Source organism: Columba livia, chromosome 10, assembly GCF_036013475.1.
Source record: "Columba livia isolate bColLiv1 breed racing homer chromosome 10, bColLiv1.pat.W.v2, whole genome shotgun sequence".
NCBI lineage: Eukaryota > Metazoa > Chordata > Aves > Columbiformes > Columbidae > Columba > Columba livia.
The window spans coordinates 20,960,287-20,978,525 of record NC_088611.1 but is presented as its reverse complement, the minus strand read 5'-3'; the positions used below and the strand labels follow the sequence as shown (position 1 = coordinate 20,978,525).

General features: G+C 57.8%; 2 protein-coding genes across 8 annotated transcripts in view; both read left to right on the top strand.

The window, feature by feature from the left end:
- Positions 1–8,669, top strand: part of NCKIPSD (NCK interacting protein with SH3 domain) — a 44,946-nt gene extending 36,277 nt beyond the window's left edge. Inside the window, exons 9-14 of one of the 2 annotated variants that reach the window (XR_010475180.1) lie at positions 825–905; positions 1,835–1,963; positions 4,396–4,488; positions 6,331–6,503; positions 7,040–7,768; positions 7,880–8,669. Coding sequence is in view for 1 of the 2 variants with exons in the window: in XM_065075707.1 (XP_064931779.1) it covers positions 825–905; positions 1,835–1,963; positions 4,396–4,488; positions 6,331–6,503; positions 7,040–7,243 (680 nt within the window). In the remaining variant the exon portion in view is untranslated. Of the gene's footprint in view, positions 1–824; positions 906–1,834; positions 1,964–4,395; positions 4,489–6,330; positions 6,504–7,039 lie in introns of both variants that reach the window. The other variant, XM_065075707.1, reaches the window with a different exon arrangement.
- Positions 8,670–9,623: 954 nt separating this feature from the next.
- The window catches only part of CELSR3 (cadherin EGF LAG seven-pass G-type receptor 3), a 36,038-nt gene continuing 27,422 nt past the window's right edge, over positions 9,624–18,239 (top strand). For 2 of the 6 annotated variants that reach the window (XM_065075703.1, XM_065075702.1), the window contains exon 1: positions 9,628–12,873. In XM_065075703.1, the coding sequence (XP_064931775.1) occupies positions 9,771–12,873 (3,103 nt within the window). In that variant the 5' untranslated portion in view covers positions 9,628–9,770. Of the gene's footprint in view, positions 12,874–18,239 lie in introns of all 6 variants that reach the window. The other 4 variants (XM_065075701.1, XM_065075700.1, XR_010475178.1 and 1 more) reach the window with 3 other exon arrangements.

Here is an 18,239-nt window from a genome sequence, read left to right as displayed (position 1 = left end):
ATCTCCTCCTTGTCTGCCATCAGTTAACACACTTTAATGCATTGCAAACCCAGGGAGCAGGCATGGGTGACCCCCTTCCAGCAGCTCCTGCCACAGGGACCAAACCCACCGCATTTCCCACCCCGGGGCAGGTTCATGGCTGTGCTGAACTGGACAGACCCTATGCCATGATGGCTTTTTTTTTCCCTTCTGCAAATACCTGTTAATTAAAATTGAGGGAAGGCTGCGGTTCCGCGGGGCATTCGGGTCGAGCTGCTGCCAGTGAACGTTGCGTCGGACCAGCGGGAGGTACCAGCGCCGGAGCCGCGGGCGGCCTGGGAGGCGGGCAGACGCGCAGCCCGAGTCGCCAGCAGCGATCGGGGCTCCCCGGGGACCGTTGGCGGCTCCAGGCAGAGCCGCGGTGGCGATCGCAGACACGGTGACGAGCGGCGCTGCCATCCGGGGGCGGCGGCGCTGGGAACAGGCGGCGTTTGGAGGTGGCCAGATGGATGCTTTTTCTGGGTTCAGTAATTACATAACTACGGGACGTGTCCTGGGACTGCGCAGGGGAGGTTTTTAATTATTCATATCGAGTTTGCCCAGAAAAAAAAAATCAAGAATTCTTGTTGTGGTTATTTATAAATTGCTTTGGAAACACGTGGCACAGAAGGTGCGTGGTGTGCTTAAACAGGGGGAAAAAACACCCTTATTGCTCAGTAAATATAGGAGCGAGGAGCAGTCTAATCGGTTAAATGTCTGTATTATACGTGTGGCTTCCCAGCTGCAGCTGGGAGACATTTTTTCACATCTGCAGAAGAACTAATGGCAGGCCCTCGATCTTGCAGATCACCAGAAGATGTGCTACTCCGCGCTGGTGCTGGCCATGATGTTCTCCATGGGGGAGCCCCTGCCATACCATCACTACGGTAAGAGCAGCTGGTGGTTACGGCTTGGCAGGACAGCAGAGCCCGTGGTGGGACATGCGGGCTGTGCTGGGACCTTTCCTGGTGGGGCCTCCTCCCCGTCTCCCTTCTCACCGGACGGTGCAGTCCTGGGTGCTTCCAACTTTTGGGAAAAAACAGAGATGATTAAGGATATTGCCGTCAATAACAAAGCGCAAACTTTGTGCCACATCTGCCTGTTTTGTCCTCTGTCCTTTCATTCCAGCCACAAACCCCTGCCCGCTTCTTCCCCAGCCCGTGTCATGTTCCCGTATTTGGGAAACTCTGGGCTCAGTTTTCCTAGAAATGCAGTAGAGATTTTTTATAAGCAGCTTCACCTTAGCACCCTGGTAGCAATATGAGATTTAAGCCAGTGCAGTACAGACTGTGAAATGAGCCTTCACACCTCCTGCCTTTCTCTCCTCGTGTAACCCTGGCAGTTATTTCCTGCAGATGAGCTTATTTGCTCCTGAGCTTTCCTAAGAGCTCAATTGAAAAACAGGTTATTACTAATGATCTGGATGATTACTTCTTTTAGTTTTTAAATAGATGGATTAAACCAGTGGTCGAGAATACAGATCTTTTCCTACCTGAAGCCTTCCTTGGTGGCAGCGATGCTGCAACAACACCTAGAGCAGGATTTGGTGCTTGATTTACTCCGAAAGCTGCCAGTGGAGGAGCAGTTTTCAGGGTTCCCCTGCGCTGTGGGTAGTTCTCTGACCCACTTGTCTCTCACACAAAGATACTCAGTGGTCGGTTTAGTCCCCTTGCAGGGTTGTTAACTCTCTGGAGGCTGACACCGACACTCTGCGAATGGTCTTTAAGCATAAAAGCCCGGAGGAGTGGCTTATGTGGTCTCTGGTTGCTGGGTTTGTTTTCCCTGTGCTGTGAACTCCCTCTTTCTCCTTGCGCAGAACATCTCAACTCCCAGTTTGTGCAGTTCCTGCTGGATGTGATCGAGGACGGGCTGCCCTCCGACACCACCGACCAGCTGCCCGACTTATTTGTCAACGTCCTTCTGGCCTTCAATCTCCACATTCCAGGTGGGTTCAGTGCTGCCGTGCTGGGCAGCACTTCGGGGGGCTGGAATGGGGGAGCGAGACCCTCGCTGGGTCTTCGTGGTGCTGCGATAGCCGCTCCAGCTCCCCTGGCCTCTGGAAATACACTGTGCTTAAATATCGTGCAAACCCTGGAGGAAAGAATGGTCTGAGAGCCCACATCCAAGCAGCCGAGCCCTGGGGCGCAGCAGCTCTGCGGAGCCCAGCGCGTTTCTCTCTCTCTGCTTCCACGATCAAGCGGCTCCTGGGCTGCACTTGCAGAACGTGAGTGGGGTTTAACTCCTAGGCACAGATGATTTGGGAAAGAAAAATCCTTCGGCAGGCATTTCTCGGTGACAGTCCAGAAAGTCCTCTGCCTTCAGTAGGTCTGGACAAACCTGCTCACCCGGCTGCACCTCTGGAAGCTCATTCGGTGCCTGTGCGTTGGGACCAGGCTCTTCAACACTGGCCTGAGCTGTCACCTGAGTGTCCTCGTCCTCTGTCCCCCTCCCTGGTGAGAACAGATGCCACATCTGCTCCCCAGAGAAGGGCGTTTGCCCTCTCACTGCCTGTTGTTGGATGGTGGGAGAGCAGTTCCACATCCTGCTGAGAGAAGCCACTCCTTAACCCAAAACCTCCTGTTGCTCCAATTGTCTTTAGTTAACTACTTCGTCTTGTTCTGCTTCATGGCTTTACCCTTGGTTTTGTGGAGAGGAGCAGGGAGGATAAAGCAGCAGGGACATGTCCAGTAATTTACCTGTTATTCTGAGTGAAAATGTATGTGAAAGTTTGTAATTTCACGTGCGAGTTGATAGCAGAGGCTGGTGAAGCGTAACCTCTGCTGCTCATCCATTACCCCTTCCCGCAGTTACCCGGGTACTTCTGGCTGCAGTAATTAGGCACTAACACGCGACAGGCAGCGTGATTCTGGGGGGTTATTGCCCACCTGGGTTGTAGCCCAGAGCAGTGACTTTAGATACTAAGAACATGTTGAATGATCAGGTTGCCTGTTAGTGGATTGCATTTTTATTCCTCTCTCTGCAAGGTCCATCTGTCGTACCATTCGGTGGTGCAGCGTTAGTTCAAAAACTCCCCTGAAAACACGTATTGCTGCCCTTCGGTGTAAAAGATCCTAAAGCACTTTGCAGCCTGTGAAATATCATCAGGTTGCCAGCCCTGTGCCACAGAACCAGCCGTGCCGCGCTGCTGGGATGCTCTGAGCATGCACACACGAGGTCTCCTAGGGTGAATGTATTTTAATTACAAAAAGATCACCCCCAGAGCAGCTAGGGGATGTTTCCTAGAAGTCATCCTCAGCCTCTTCACAGTATCACAGTATGTTTGGGATTGGAAGGGACCTCAAAAGATCATCTAGTCCAATCCCCCCATGGAGCAGGAACACCCAGATGAGGTTACACAGGAAGGTGTCCAGGCGGGTTTTGAATGTCTCCAGAGAAGGAGACTCCACAACCCCCCTGGGCAGCCTGGGCCAGGCTCTGCCACCCTCACTGAGAAGAAGTTTCTTCTCATATTTAAGTGGAACCTCTTGTGTTCCAGCTTGATCCCATTACCCCTTGTCCTGTCATTGTTTGCCACCGAGAAGAGCCTGGCTCCATCCTCATGGCACTCACCCTTTATATATTTATAAACATTAATAAGGTCCCCCCTTAGTCTCCTCTTCTCCAAACTAAAGAGCCCCAGCTCCCTCAGCCTTTCTTCACACGGGAGATGCTCCACTCCCTTAATCATCTTCGTTGCCCTACACTGGACCCTCTCCAGCAGTTCCCTGTCCTTCTTGAGCTGAGGGGCCCAGAACTGGACACAATATTCCAGATGGGGTCTCACCAGGGTGGAGTAGAGGGGAAGGAGGACCTCTCTCAATCTACTAGCCATCCCCCTTCTAATACACCCCAGGACGCCATTGGCCTTCCTGGCCACACGGGCACAGTGCTGGCTCAGCTCTTCCCTTGCACAGCCCCATGCTGAGTGCTGGGAAGAGGAACATTTCCCTTCTGGTTGCTCCTGGGATCTGGTTGCCCCTTCTTATGAGAAGGTAACAGAACCCAGCAGGGCACTAGTGCTACAGAGCGTGAAGGTACCAAGGAGCGGAGCTTTGGAGCTCTCTGAGCAGAGGTGATGTTCCACAGCATGAAACCTTTGCACGGGATTTCGCAGTATTTGCCTGGCTGGACGGGAGCTGACATGCGAATCAGGCGCACGCAGTCCCAGGTGTTTCATGCGTTGTTGCCGCATTTATTTCACCTTCCCTCTCCCTTCCCACCTGCTCTGTGGGGCTGAAATGTTTCATAGCCCTGATAGACTGTCGTTCCCCAAAGCTCCCCAGAGCACTGATGTGAAACAGGAATCCTCCGCTATATGTTTTTATTACCGTGGCCTTCAGGAAACAAAGGGATGTGCTGAACAGGTTTGTTCTTTAGTTCCAGAACACAACGTGATCATGACTACAATAAGCAAGCACTCAAATGTCAAGACTTTCACAGAAAAGCTGCTGCTGCTGCTGAACAGGGGAGGTGAGTGTTTGCGGCGCTGTTACCTGCCTGGCAGGGGGTGCAGGGAGACAATGAGCCCGGAGCTCGTTAGGGGCTGGGTTGTGTTGGAGAGGCAGGTGGCTGAGGAGCTGCAGGCTCAGGCAGGACGTGCTGCTTCATAGAATCACAGGATGGTTTGGGTTGAAGGGACCTCCCCAGCTCCCCCAGAGCCCCCCCTGCCATGAGCAGGGACATCTTCACCAGCTCAGGTTGCTCAGAGCCCCGTCCAGCCTGGCCTGGGATGTCTCCAGGGATGGTTCATCCACCACCTCTCTGGCCAACCTGGGCCAGGCTCTCACCACCCTCAGGGCCAACAATTCCTTCCTCCCGGTGAGTCTGTGAGGGTGACGGGCTGCGTTGCTGAGGATGGAGCTGCGCAATGAATAAAGCAGTGCTGGTGGCATCTGGGCGGAGAGGAGAGGCCTCGGGGCTGCCGTTTCCGTGTCATTCTGGGGCAGATCAGCCGTGGCCGGCTACAAGGCAGGCAAGCTCCTGTCTGGGAGAAAATCTGGTCCTAGGCCACTTCTGTCCTTGGGCAGACAGGGCTCCATCAGCGCTGGCACGCAAACCTCAGCCTGTGCTGGCAACCGTCTGCCCCAGGGGACAGATCCAGAGGGAGCTCTTGCCTTCCAAAATGCTGCTTCGAGTGGAACTGCCCATTTCAGAACCGCCAGCAGGTTTAGTGTTGTGTCCGCTCCAGCCAGAGCGCGATCCACTGCACATGGAGAGCTTTTGCCAAGCAGATTGCTAGAAAGCTGGAGCTCTCCACGGGCAGAGCGGTGCCAGGTCTCTGCCTGCGCTGTGTGCCACTATTGTGCTTTCTAATACCTTCTGGAGCGCAGGGGCTTTGCTGCCGGAGATTCTCTGCTGGTAAATAACTCATCACCCGACGCTTGCAGCTGATCTTACTCTGGCTTTAGTTCTCTTTGGGGTTGCAAATCACCGTTTCCGCACTATATCAGCTTCCATCTCAGTGTTCTGTGTGGCCTCCTCCCAAAGCCTTTGTTTAGCCTTTTCCCTGCAGGGATCACCTTCCTGCAAGGGCTGGGGGAAGAAAGAGGGGGGCACAACCTAATGAAGATGCTTCTCTTGTCCCTGCCTTCCTGACAACTGCTGGGGGGCTGCAGTGGCACAGAGCCCCGCTTGGGAGGTTTAGATTGGATATTAGGAAATAAATTCTTCCCAGAAAGGGCTGTGGGGCATTGGAACAGGCTGCCCAGGGCAGTGCTGGAGTCACCATCCCTGGAGGGTTGGACAGACAGAGATGAGGTTCTCAGGACATGGGGCAGTGCCAGGGGTGGGGTAATGGTTGGACTCGATCATCTCAAGGGTTTTTTCCAAACAAATGACTCTGTGCTTTGGAAGAGAACAGGATGTGACAGCTCATTTACACTTGGAGGGGTTTCTTTTCTCCCTGCAGGATGGCACCAGCCTGGTCTCCCTGGTGCAAACTCATTTCTGGGACAGGTTTTTCAGAGGGGTTGTTGGGCCAAACTTAATAAACGGGGAGAAAATCAGTGGTAGCCTGTTGAGCATAAAGAGGAGGCACCGGGAGGGGGTGTGCTAATGAGCTCTCACCTGGGATGGTAGGTGAAACATAAACAATGATTAATGCTAATGCTAATGAGTTGGGTCTGGGCTTGACACCCTGCAGAGCTGCCATCCTGATTACGCAGGTTTGTGCGAGGCGGTGAGGTCTGTTGGCACAAAAGCTGGCCAAGCGCAGGGACAGTTCCTCCAAAGGGTCTAACGAAGGGGTGAGCGCTGAATATGAGATGGGCACCGCGGGCGTGTGGCTCAGCACAGTCTGTCTGCCTCCCCCAGATGATCCAGTTTGTATCTTCAAGCACCAGCCTCAGCCGCCACACTCCGTGCTGAAGTTTCTGCAGGACATCTTCGCCAGCAAGGACACGGCCAGCATCTTCTACCACACGGACATGATGGTCCTGATCGACATCCTGGTGCGGCAGATCGCGGATCTCTCCCCGGGAGACAAGGTGCTCGCAGGAACCTGTGGACACCGGGGAAGGGAGCACAGTCCCAAAGCGATGCTGCTGCTCCTGGCCCCCTGAGGGGACGGCTGGTGTGGCCAAGGGTGGAGATCTGGGCTTGGCACATTTTTGGGTGCTCACATCAACCCTGGAGGATGAGGAGGAGGAAGGGGGGTGTTTATCCTGCCTGGCACCCAGCAGTAAAAAGGCAGCTTAGAAGAAAGATCTGCCAAGCTTCTGGTGGTCTGTGCTCTTCTGAGCAGGGACCTTTGGGGATGGGTAGTAGGAGGGGTCTCTCTATATCGGTATTGCAAGAAGCAGGGGATGTTTGAGAGCGGGTGAAGAGCAGCATTGGGCTGCTGTGGGAAAAACAGGAGTTTTCCATAGCTACTAATGAGCCTTAAGGAAAAGCAGGTGCCTCTGGAGTCGCTCTGGCTGGTGGGGCAGCAGCAGCTATTCTGTGCTCACACTGATGGAGGCTGGCGTGCTTGTTTATCTCATTTTCAGTCTCTCACTGCGGTCTGTGTTTTGTCGCCCGGCAGCTGAGGATGGAGTACCTCTCGCTGATGCACGCCATCATCCGCTCCACGCCCTACCTGCAGCACCAGCACCGCCTGGCCGACCTGCAGGGCATCCTGCAGCGCATCCTGGGCGAGGAGGAGGAGAGCCAGCAGTGCCAGATGGACAAACTGATCATCCTGGAGATTTACAAGGAGTTCCCAGAGATCTCCCCCGGTACCAGCTAACCGCCCCTCAGCTTGGACTGGAGTTGGAACCACTTGGATCGATGACGTCTCTTGTTGACACTTCCTCCCCATCCCTTTCCCGTACAGCTCATACCTTGTACCCCTGAGGTTGGGACGATGTTCACCGGCCCTTTAGAGGCGCCAGCGGCAGGAAAGGCATGGGGTGTCCCCGGGACCTGGTGCTCGGGGACAGGCGGAACGGGCAGGGCGCTGGCGCGTGCTTTGTCTGCAGGACTTGGGCAGCCGGTGTTCGCGGGAAGGGCAGAGAGCGGCAAGGGGCTTCAGCAGCTGAGGTGCGGGGGTATTCGGCTGTGCTGGTGTCCCGAGGTCCCCAAGCAAAAGGCCTTTGCCTTAGAGTGTCACTTCTTCTCCATGTGCATCTCTTCTCCCTGCAGTGACCAAGTGGAGTCCGCTGGTTCTTGGAAGAAGCTTCCGTAACATCTGTTTTGTTTGCTGCTGCTAGTGCCAATGTGCTGCGGCCCTGCCACAGGGAGGCAGCTCGCTCGCTGTCCAACGCCTTGTCTGGTGAGCCCGTCGCTCCCTCCTGGCCCTCAGCTTTGCCTCTGGGCAGCAGCCCACCTAGGCTCATAGAGGTCTTACCCCAGCAGCTGCTTTTTTTCAATCCGCTTTCTCTAGTGACGTTGAAATCTGAATTTCTCGCGCACTGTGGCAGCCTAGAAGCAGCGACCACACGGGCGATGCTGCCCTTGGTAAGCCTGTGGCCTGGACACGGCGCAAAGACGTGTCCTGCCAAGTGACAGCTGCCATTGGCGCCTGCGGCAGCGTTTGCGGGGCGGCGCGTGGGCAGGCGCGCTCTGTTCGTCAAGCGTGTGCATTTCTTGCCTTGAGCTTCGTAGCAGCTCTGCCTCGCTGCCCTCCCTCCCCACGTGGCAGCGCGAGCCTGGTGTCCAGTAGCTGTTTGTGACTCTGCACGAGCGCGGGGAACCCTTGCTTATGTTTTCTGTAGGTTTCTAGCACACGGGATTAACCTGTTTCCCTGTTACAGATAGTCACACGCACTAACGTGGGTCTCTTAGATATTTCTGTGTGCGGTCCGGTCACTCTCTGTCTCCAGCTCTTCCTTTGTAGTATCTAGTGTAGGAGCTCTTGGAAAGTTGAACTGGAAATACTGGGCGTTGTATTTTTTAACTTCTTTTTAGCTTGAGGTGATGGCAGGAGCTCTGCTCTGCAGGCCCGGCCTCTGGGCTGAGCAGTGGTGCTCAGGAACGGAGAGGGTTGGCCTGGCAGCCAAGGGGGGCAAGGACCCCCCGATTTCAGCCTGGGAACACCCAAAGCTTCATAACCACCCTCGTAGAGAAACCTATTTTTCCCCTGTAAAAAAAATGTATGAATGTCAAAAGGCATCCTGTATTTTCTTAAACACTTAAGTGTAACATGCAGAGGAATAAAAATGTCTTAAACTGGACTTCTGTGAACATAGCCCTGCTTGCCCCGTCCTGTTATGAGTGAGCCATGCTGTGCGGGGACTGAAGGGGTAGGGATGGTTTGGGTGCCAGCTGCCTGCAGAGGAAACGGGGTGCTGCTGTGGGGGTGCGGGTGTGGGAGGGCAGCGGGTAAGCTGTTCTCTGCTCCTGGCCGAGAGTCGAGGTGTAAATGCCTGGCACAGGCTGCACGCCCCCCAAATCTGGAGGGTGCATCAAGCGCTGCTGCCTGCAGAAATGGGGCCAGGGCTGCGTCCCAGCTCCTGATGCTGTGGCTGGTGCCTCCCAGGGGCTTGTGGCCCTGCAGTGTGTCATGCTGAACACGGTGGGTGAAATCACGGTATGCGGAGGCTGACAGCTCCCAGGGTGGTTGCTTCCCGGTGCTTCCATCTGTCCAGCCCTCCAGGGATGGTGACTCCAGCACTGCCCTGGGCAGCCTGTTCCAATGCCCCACAGCCCTGTGGGGAAGAAATTGTTCCCACATCCAACCTCAACCTCCCCTGGTGCAACTTGAGGCCGTTTCCTCTGCTCCTGACACTTGTTCCTGGGGAGCAGAGCCCGACCCCCCCGGCTCCAAGCTCCTTTCAGGCAGTTCAGAGATCAGAAGGTCTCCCCTCAGCTCCTGTTCTCCAGCTGAACCCCCCAGGTCCCTCAGCCGCTCCATCACAGTTGTGCTCCAGCCCCTCACCAGCTCCGTTCCCTTCTCTCAACTCGCTCCAGCACCTCAGTGGAGCGAGTTCCTCACAGTGCCCGTTACCCTGTCCCGCTCTGTGCGGAGGGCCCGGCCGCCGGCCCCGGGGCGGCAGCGCCAGCACGGCCGAGCAGGGCGGCCCGTAGGTCCTGCCCTCCCTCAAGATGGCGGCCGGGGGCGGCCGGGCGGGGGCGGGGCGGGGCGGGGCGGCGGGAGCCATGTTGGGGCTGCGGGAGGAGCCGCCGCCGCCACCTCCGGCCCCAGCAGCAGCAGCAGCAGCGGCGGCAGCGGCGGCGCAGCAGCGGGGCGGGGGCGGCTATCGCCGCCGCTGGGCGGGGGCGGTGCCGAGCCCAGCCGCCGTGCGCCCGGCCCGGGCGGCTGCCGCCGAGGCACCATGGCGGCGGAGGAGCCGGTGGCCGCCCCGAGCCGCCGCCGCTGCAGCCGGCACCGGGAGCCGCCTCCGCTGCTGCTGCTGCTGCCGCTGCTGCTGCTCCCTTTGTTCCCCCCCGGGCTGGGCGCCGCCGCTCCGCCGGGCTGGGCTCCGCCGGCCCGCGGGGGCTGCCCCGCCGCCGTGCCGTGCCGGGCGCTGCCGGTGCCCCCGCGGCCGCCCGCCCTGCGCCGCCGCTCCCCGGCGCGCTGCCCGCCCTGCGCCGCCCCGCCGCGCCCGCTGCCCTGCCCGGCTCCAGCCCCGGGCCGGCGGGGCCGGCGCGCAGCCCCCAACCGCCACCCGCTGTTCCCGCAGTACAATTACCAGGCGGAGGTGGCGGAGAACCAGCCGGCGGGGACGGTGGTGGCGGCGGTGGCGGCCCAGGACCCCGACGGGGGCGAGGCGGGGCGGCTGGTGTACTCCATGGATGCGCTGATGAACAGCCGCTCCCGGGAGCTCTTCAGCATCGACCCGCGGGCCGGGCTCATCACCACCACCGAGGCCCTGGACCGGGAGAGCATGGACCTGCACTACTTCCGCGTGACGGCCACCGACCACGGCGTGCCCCGGCTCTCCGCCACCACCATGGTGGCCATCGCCGTGGCCGACCGCAACGACCACGACCCCGTCTTCGAGCAGGGCGAGTACCGGGAGACCATCCGGGAGAACGTGGAGGAGGGGTACCCCATCCTGCAGCTGCGGGCCACCGACGTCGACTCCCCGCCCAACGCCAACATCCGCTACCGCTTCGTCAACGAGCGGGCTGCCCATGCCGTCTTCGAGATCGACCCACGCTCTGGACTTATCACCACCAGCGGGCCCGTGGACAGGGAGAAGATGGAGAGATACTCCTTGGTGGTGGAGGCTGATGACCAGGGGAGGGAACCGGGGCCCCGCTCTGCCACGGTCAAGGTCTACATCACGGTCCTGGATGAGAACGACAACACCCCTCAGTTCAGCGAGAAGCGCTACATCGTGCAGGTGAGGGAGGACATACGGCCACACACCGAGATCCTGCGCGTCACCGCTACGGACCTGGACAAGGACAACAATGCGCTGGTCCACTACAACATCATCAGCGGGAACAGCCGGGGCCAGTTCTCTATTGACAGTGTTACCGGGGAGATACAGGTGGTGGCCCCACTGGATTTTGAGGTGGAGCGGGAGTACGCCCTGAGGATCCGGGCTCAGGACGCGGGGCGCCCTCCCCTCTCCAATAATACCGGCATGGCCAGCATCCAGGTGGTGGACATCAATGACCACGCTCCCATCTTTGTCAGCACCCCTTTCCAAATCTCTGTTCTGGAGAACGCTCCCCTTGGCCACTCCGTCATCCACATCCAGGCCGTGGACGCGGACTACGGCGAGAACTCACGCCTGGAGTACAAACTGACGGGGATCTCGGCTGACACACCCTTCGTGGTGAACAGTGCCACGGGGTGGATCACGGTCAGTGGGCCCTTGGACCGGGAGTCGGTCGAACACTATTTTTTTGGGGTAGAGGCTCGGGACCACGGTTCGCCGTCTCTATCCGCCTCTGCCAGCGTCACCATTACTGTCATGGATGTCAACGACAACCGCCCTGAGTTCACCCAGAAGGAGTACTTCATCCGCCTGAACGAGGATGCAGCCGTGGGGACCAGCGTCCTCAGTGTCACAGCCATCGACCGGGACGTGAACAGTGCCATCACCTACCAGATCACGGGAGGCAACACGCGGAACCGCTTCGCCATCAGCACGCAAGGCGGGATGGGGCTCATCACTCTGTCTCTGCCACTGGACTACAAGCAGGAGCGACGGTACGTGCTCACGGTGACGGCCTCCGACCGCACCCTGCGTGACAACTGCCACGTTCACATCAACATCACTGATGCCAACACGCACCGGCCCGTGTTCCAGAGCGCCCACTACTCTGTGAGCATCAATGAGGACCGTCCCGTGGGCAGCACGGTGGTGGTGATCAGCGCCACAGATGATGATGTGGGGGAAAACGCCCGCATCACATACTACCTAGAAGATAACGTCCCTCAGTTTCGCATCGATCCGGACTCCGGGGCCATCACTCTCCAGGCGGAACTGGACTATGAGGACCAGGTCACCTACACGTTGGCTATCACTGCCAAGGATAACGGGATCCCCCAGAAAGCAGACACCACCTATGTTGAAATCATGGTCAATGATGTTAACGACAACGCCCCCCAGTTCGTCAGCCCTCATTACCAGGGCATGATCTCCGAGGACGTGCCCCCCTTCACCAGCGTGCTCCAGATCTCTGCCACTGACCGGGATGCCCACACCAACGGGCGAGTGCAGTACACCTTCCAGAATGGGGAGGATGGGGACGGAGACTTCACCATCGAGCCCACCTCGGGGATCATTCGCACCGTCCGCAGGCTGGATCGTGAGAACGTCCCTGTGTATGAGCTGACTGCGTACGCTGTGGACAGGGGCATCCCTCCTCAGCGAACTCCTGTCCACATCCAGGTCACCATTCAGGATGTGAACGATAACGCCCCCGTCTTCCCCGCTGAAGAATTTGAGGTCTTGGTGAAGGAGAACAGCATTGTGGGGTCTGTTGTGGCCCAAATCACGGCTGTCGACCCGGATGAGGGACCCAACGCCCAGATCATGTACCAAATTGTGGAAGGCAACATCCCCGAGATATTCCAGATGGACATCTTCTCTGGGGAGCTCACAGCATTGATAGACCTGGATTATGAGACAAAACCCGAGTACGTGATTGTAGTGCAAGCCACCTCTGCCCCGCTGGTCAGCAGAGCCACGGTCCACATCAAACTCATTGACCAGAATGACAACAGCCCCGTTCTCAAGAATTTCCAGATCCTGTTCAATAACTACGTGTCCAATAAGTCCAACACCTTCCCCTCAGGGGTCATAGGGAAGGTCCCAGCTTATGACCCAGATGTGTCTGACCGCCTCTTCTACACCTTTGAGCGGGGAAATGAACTGCACTTGTTGATTGTAAATCAATCGAGCGGGGAGCTGAGGCTGAGCCGTAAGCTGGACAACAACCGTCCACTCGTGGCCTCCATGCTGGTGACCGTCACAGGTAGGGTGTGAAGATCGTTAAATCATTAAACCTTTAATACAGTTCCTTCGGGGGGCTCTGTGTGGTCCTCCCCGGGGAGCTCCTTCTGCATCAGGAGGGCGAGTTGGGGAATGGCAGCAAGATTGGGACTGGGAGTCCCAGTCAGGGAATACTGGGGGGACTGGGAAGGGTGGCAGTGGGGGCATGCTGTGTGAGGGGGCCGGGGCCAGTGGTGGTCTGTGAGAACAAAGCATCGTTACTCAGCGCTGAGGATGGCTTGTAGCTGCTGGTGAGACACCTTCGGAGGTGCTGTCACCAGCGAGCCTGTGACATGTGCTGGAGGGTGCTGGCTGGGCCAGCAGCCAGTTCCTGGGGTGGCCAAGCTGCTGGCCCAGGGGCTCACACGCCACTTTGCTCCCAAGCCCAGGTGGCTCTTCTCCCCGCTGGGACCGAGCGCTTCCCAGCTGTGCTCGCAGGAGGGATTGAACTCGGCGCAGAGGGAGTCCCCTTAAAAATACCGGTCTGCTGGTAGCACACGGTTCTGTCCAGATCCAGGCTGTGGCACCCGGCAATGCCTGCGCTTTCTGGTGTGACTTCTAAAGCCTGGTACCACCTTTCTGCAGCCAGCTTAGTGTTGCAAGGGACAGCTGTGACAAACCTCAGAGCTCAGGGCTCAAAACTCTCACATCGTGTGTGTTACTGGAGTATCCAAATGCGGATGTGAGCGGTAGCTGCTGGGGTGGCTTTGGGGAGTGTTGGGGTCCCCTCCAGCCGGGCTGAGGGCAGGGCAGAGAGAGACCTGTGAGCAAGTGGGGTTTGGACCTGGAGCTACCCGCCGCCCGGGCTTTGCCTTCATCATCAGCCTTTCTTTGCTGGCGGATGCGTGATGTGAAATGGAGGCACCCGTCCATCACTGGGCGAGGAGCGGCTGGGGGAGGGAGGGCAAGCGCCCTCTTTGGAGGGGCCAAATGCCAAATTACCGAGAGTGCCTGGGGAGCCGTACGTTAAATCGTGATGCTCCTCTGTCCCTTGGCTGCCAGCTGTCCTCCCCTTTTTACCCCTTCACTCTCTATCCGGCTCATTCAGCAAGGGGAGGGTTTCTTTCAAGAGATGGAGCGAGGGCTTTAAGACGAGACCCGTTCAAAGCGTGTGGCCAGCACCAGCCTGTCGGTGGATCTGGGGCTCCTTGGGGGTTAATTGTACCCACGGGGCTGTCTCGGAGCAGGTGCAGGCACACACATGCCCATTGCTGGAGATGCAGGGGGTGGTTTTGACCTTTCCAGCTTCTGCCCCAGTGTGTTTCTGCAAGCCCTGCCTCCTCGCACACTTAACCCTGCACAAAGGCAGGAGACAATCGCGTCCCAGGTCCTGCATCCAGCCGCCTCGCGGCGAGGGGGCCCTTGCAAATAGAGTGTCTTCATCTTCCAGGGGGAAGACGGGGAGATGCGCTCATGAAGGAGTGGAGGAGATGGAAGGGGAAGAGGGAGAAGCAGGCCTTTTGTTGGCTTTGGATGTTGGCCGTGGCGGTCTGGTTTGGTTTTTCTGTCTGTATTGTTCGAAGCCCCGCCAGCCCTGTGCTGTCGCTGTGTGCAGGGGGAGGGAGGTTTGCAGAGCTGGCAGACAGGACGTTTTCACGGCTGTATTGTTTGCCTGGGCTCAACACGGTGGCGGAGCACCTTCCTCCTGGGGAAGGCAACAAGGGCACCCGGGTGGGTGCCCCAAGGAGGGAGCAGCTTCCCTGCCCACCTGCCGGCTTTGTGGTCCCTTTGTGGGAGGTTGGATCCCCCTAAATCACAGGGCAAGAGGTCCTTCTGTGAGCTTAGCCCCTTGGAGGAGGCAGGGGAGACCTGGGCTATCACAAACCAGCTCCTCACAAACCTATGGGCCCCTCTAGCTGCTAAAAACCGCTCTTGGCCGCCGATGATGCAGGACAGTGGGCGGTGGGGCTGTGTCCGTGGCTGGCGGCACAGTGTGAGATCGGGGCATTGTAGGAACTGACGTCATGTTGACTTCAAACCATTCCAGACTGGTTTCACTGTGCCAGGCTGGTGGCAGGGGCAGAGGCTCAGCTATGGCCGCTCTGCTGCCCCTGTTCCCCTGCAGCCCAGAGCTTGCCCGGATGACGGGATCTGTGTGCTCACCTAAAATCCCAGCCTGGCAGGGAACACCTCCCCAGAGCACGTTTGTTCAGATACAGGAGTCAGGACACATCAGAACTATGTTCTCAAGCCCCGTAAGGGTCCCAGGGCTGCCCTGGCCCGTCACAACTCGCATGTCCCTCTTCTCTTAAGGAGCCCGATTTCAGGAGCTTCCTCTCCTGTTGGGTCTGTCACAGGTGGAGGTGCTGACCATAGAGTTAGGGTGGGAGTCTTCTTGGTTATTATATTCTAGTCCCTGTCTTTAGAGCTACTGAGAGAGTGATGTTCATACTATGTGCTGGGTGAGGGGAGTCTGATTTACTTCTGAGGTCTCCTAACATGGTAAGTATCATCCGAATCTTGAGAGGTCTGTCAAAGCCCTTCAGAAGTGGTGAGGAATGTTGACCTTACCCATACGTGTCTCCTCCTTCCCTGGCTGCTCCATCTGGAGGTGTTTCACTACCCTGTCTGTCCCCACAGCACCTCACCAGCCTGACGTGGCAGCTCAGGGTGTTGCGGTCAGACTGGTGGCTTTTGCTATCTCGGATGTTGGCTCTGCTGCTCAGAAGGTGATGGTGATGATGCACTGATTTCTGAGCTCCTAGTCCCCCCAGGTGAGGGATAGGCCTGTGTCAGGGATGCCGTTTGAGCTGAGCTGACTTCTTCCTGATCCCCGGAGCTCCTGGGGAGGCTGAAGACAAAGTGTTTGCTGTAGGGGAAGGGGCTCTGGGGTGGGAGCGTTGGCTGGAGCCCATGCCTCGTGCTGCATGGCGGGCAGGCTGGGGTGCTGCCCAGGGATCTGGAGGGGGAACAGACCAGGAGACCCTTGGGCAGTGGTTGGCAGCCCTGCTCCCCCCACGAGGTTTCCAGCACAGGCCTGGAGCTCCATTCCCAGGCTGACAACACAGCCCCCCTGGGAGGAATCTGCTGCCCATCCCGCTCTCTGCACCGAGCTCTTCCTTCTGTAGCTTTGCTGCTTTTGAAGCTGGTAGCTGTCAGTCTCAGAAGTGCTAACACGATGACCCGGTGCTGGGTTAGAGCCCCTCATGTCCCCTCTCTCTGCTCCTTTCCCTGTAGGCATGTTTCCAGGGCTCTCCGTTCTGCTGAATGAATATTCACCAGGCACCAGCTCTCCAGCCACAGGATTTAATCAGAAAGGCTGAGCATTCGTGATTAAAACGCCTCCCATGGGGGTCAGTGCCTCCAGCCAGCTTTGAGCTTTCTTTTGGTAGCTTTATTTTTCTCCTCCCCCATTTGCAGCAGGTCATTCTCTTAACCATCTGCTTCCTCTTGCACAGAGCGGAGCGGGAGGCGGCCCTGGGCGTGATGCTGGGGTGGATGATGTGTAATGGGGCCAGGGCTGGTCCTCCATTGCTGTGGGGAACCAGGAAAGGGGTGTTTGTGCTTCCTGCGGTGGGCTGGGCAGTGCCACAGGCGCCGGGCACGCTGCAGCCTGCCCCGTGTAGATGAGGTTCTTAGGGCTGTGGTTTAGTGCAGGGGTTGGGTTAATGTCTGGACTTGATGATCTTGAGGGGCTCTTCCAACCTAAATGATTTTGTGATTCTTCCTCAGAGGCATCGCTGGACTCGGCATCGCATCAGCCAAGGCTTACTAATAGCCATAAATCAGGCAGATGTCTGCCTGCCTGTGGCTGGACATGGAGCAGCCCTCAGGGAGAGCAAGAGCTGTCCCTGCGGTCACAGCTGCTTCTGGGTGAACCAGAGGAGGGGAGGAGAGCGGATGGCAGCCAGGCTCCAACCCAGCTGATGCTTAGAGGCAAACAGCAAGCAGGGGACAAAAGGAGAGGAGAGGAGAGGGAGCGGGGACGTGGTGTAGCTTCCCGCTGAGAAGGGAGCTGCTGTCACAGTGCTGGCATTCCAGGGTGCTGCCCCACCAGGCGGTCCCCTGGGGAGGGATGCCGAGCTGCTGGTGGCTTGGGGAGCATCTTACCCTCCATGGCTGAGCCAAGCTTGTCGCTTTCCACTCACTCCTGCCTCCCCAGGGCTGGGTGCTCTTGCCAGCCCATGAGACTAGACATGAGGAAGGAATTGTCTCCCCTGAGGGTGGTGAGAGCCTGGCCCAGGTTGGCCAGAGAGGTGGTGGATGAACCATCCCTGGAGACATCCCAGGCCAGGCTGGACGGGGCTCTGAGCAACCTGAGCTGCTGAAGATGTCCCTGCTCATGGCAGGGGGGGGCACTGGGGAGCTGGGAAAGTCCCTTCAATCCAAACTGTTCTGTGATTCTGTGACCCTCTTCCAGAGAGAAGGTCCCTCAGGGAATGAACACGGGTAACAGTGCAGGTTCCTTGCACTGAGCCCAGATGGGTCTAAATCCTCTGTCACGTCCAGCCAGGTGCTGCCCAGGGCTGTTTGGTGACTGCTGCTTGTGCTGCCGTCCGTGTCGGAGCTGGCAGGGTGTCACACAGAAAGGTGGTTTCTTACCTGACTTCTACGTGAGGCTGGAGCAGTTTGATTTCAGAAGAAAGCAGCCCCCCTTCCTCCAGGAGATTAGCTCCTGGGTGAGTGTACCGGCCCTGCCGCTCCCCAGCCTGCTGAGAGCCTTATCTCCAGAGCCCCAGCCCCAGCATGGGAATTTGCAGGGTCTCTAGCAAGCTTTCACCTTCTGAAGAGTAGAAGAGAGAGAGGGGAAAAAAGGGAGACATTTCAATCTTTAAATCCTCCTGCGCTGCAAACTTCAAACTAGGCCAAAGGAAATCAAAAGGCTTTGCAGCACGGCAGTGATGGGAAGAGAAGAGTAAAGGCAGCTTTGCAGGTGGGGGCTGGGGAACTGGCATTTACACCGCGGTCCCCGCAAGGGCTGGGCGGGTGCTGGCACGCCTGCTGTCCCTCTGCCGCTTCGCACTGGTTTGCAGGAGGTGAAGCAGTGCCAAGCGGGGTCTGGCTGGGTTTGCCAGGCTTGTGTCACATCTGGCCATGGCATGGGCTGGCCAGGGCTGTCTGGTGGCAGTGGTCTGGTCCATTAGTCTGTCCTCTGTGTCCTGGTAGCTGTGTTTGTTTGAGCAGCTGCCCAGGTTACATCTGTGTGCAGGAGATGTGCCAAGCACTTATATCCGTTAGGACAAGGGGTGATGGTTTTAAACTAAAGGAGGGAGATTCAGGCTGGACATGAAGAAGGTATTTTTTCCACTGAGGGTGGCGAGAGCCTGGCCCAGGTTGGCCAGAGAGGGGGTAGATGAACCATCCCTGGAGACATCCCAGGCCAGGCTGGACGGGGCTCTGAGCAACCTG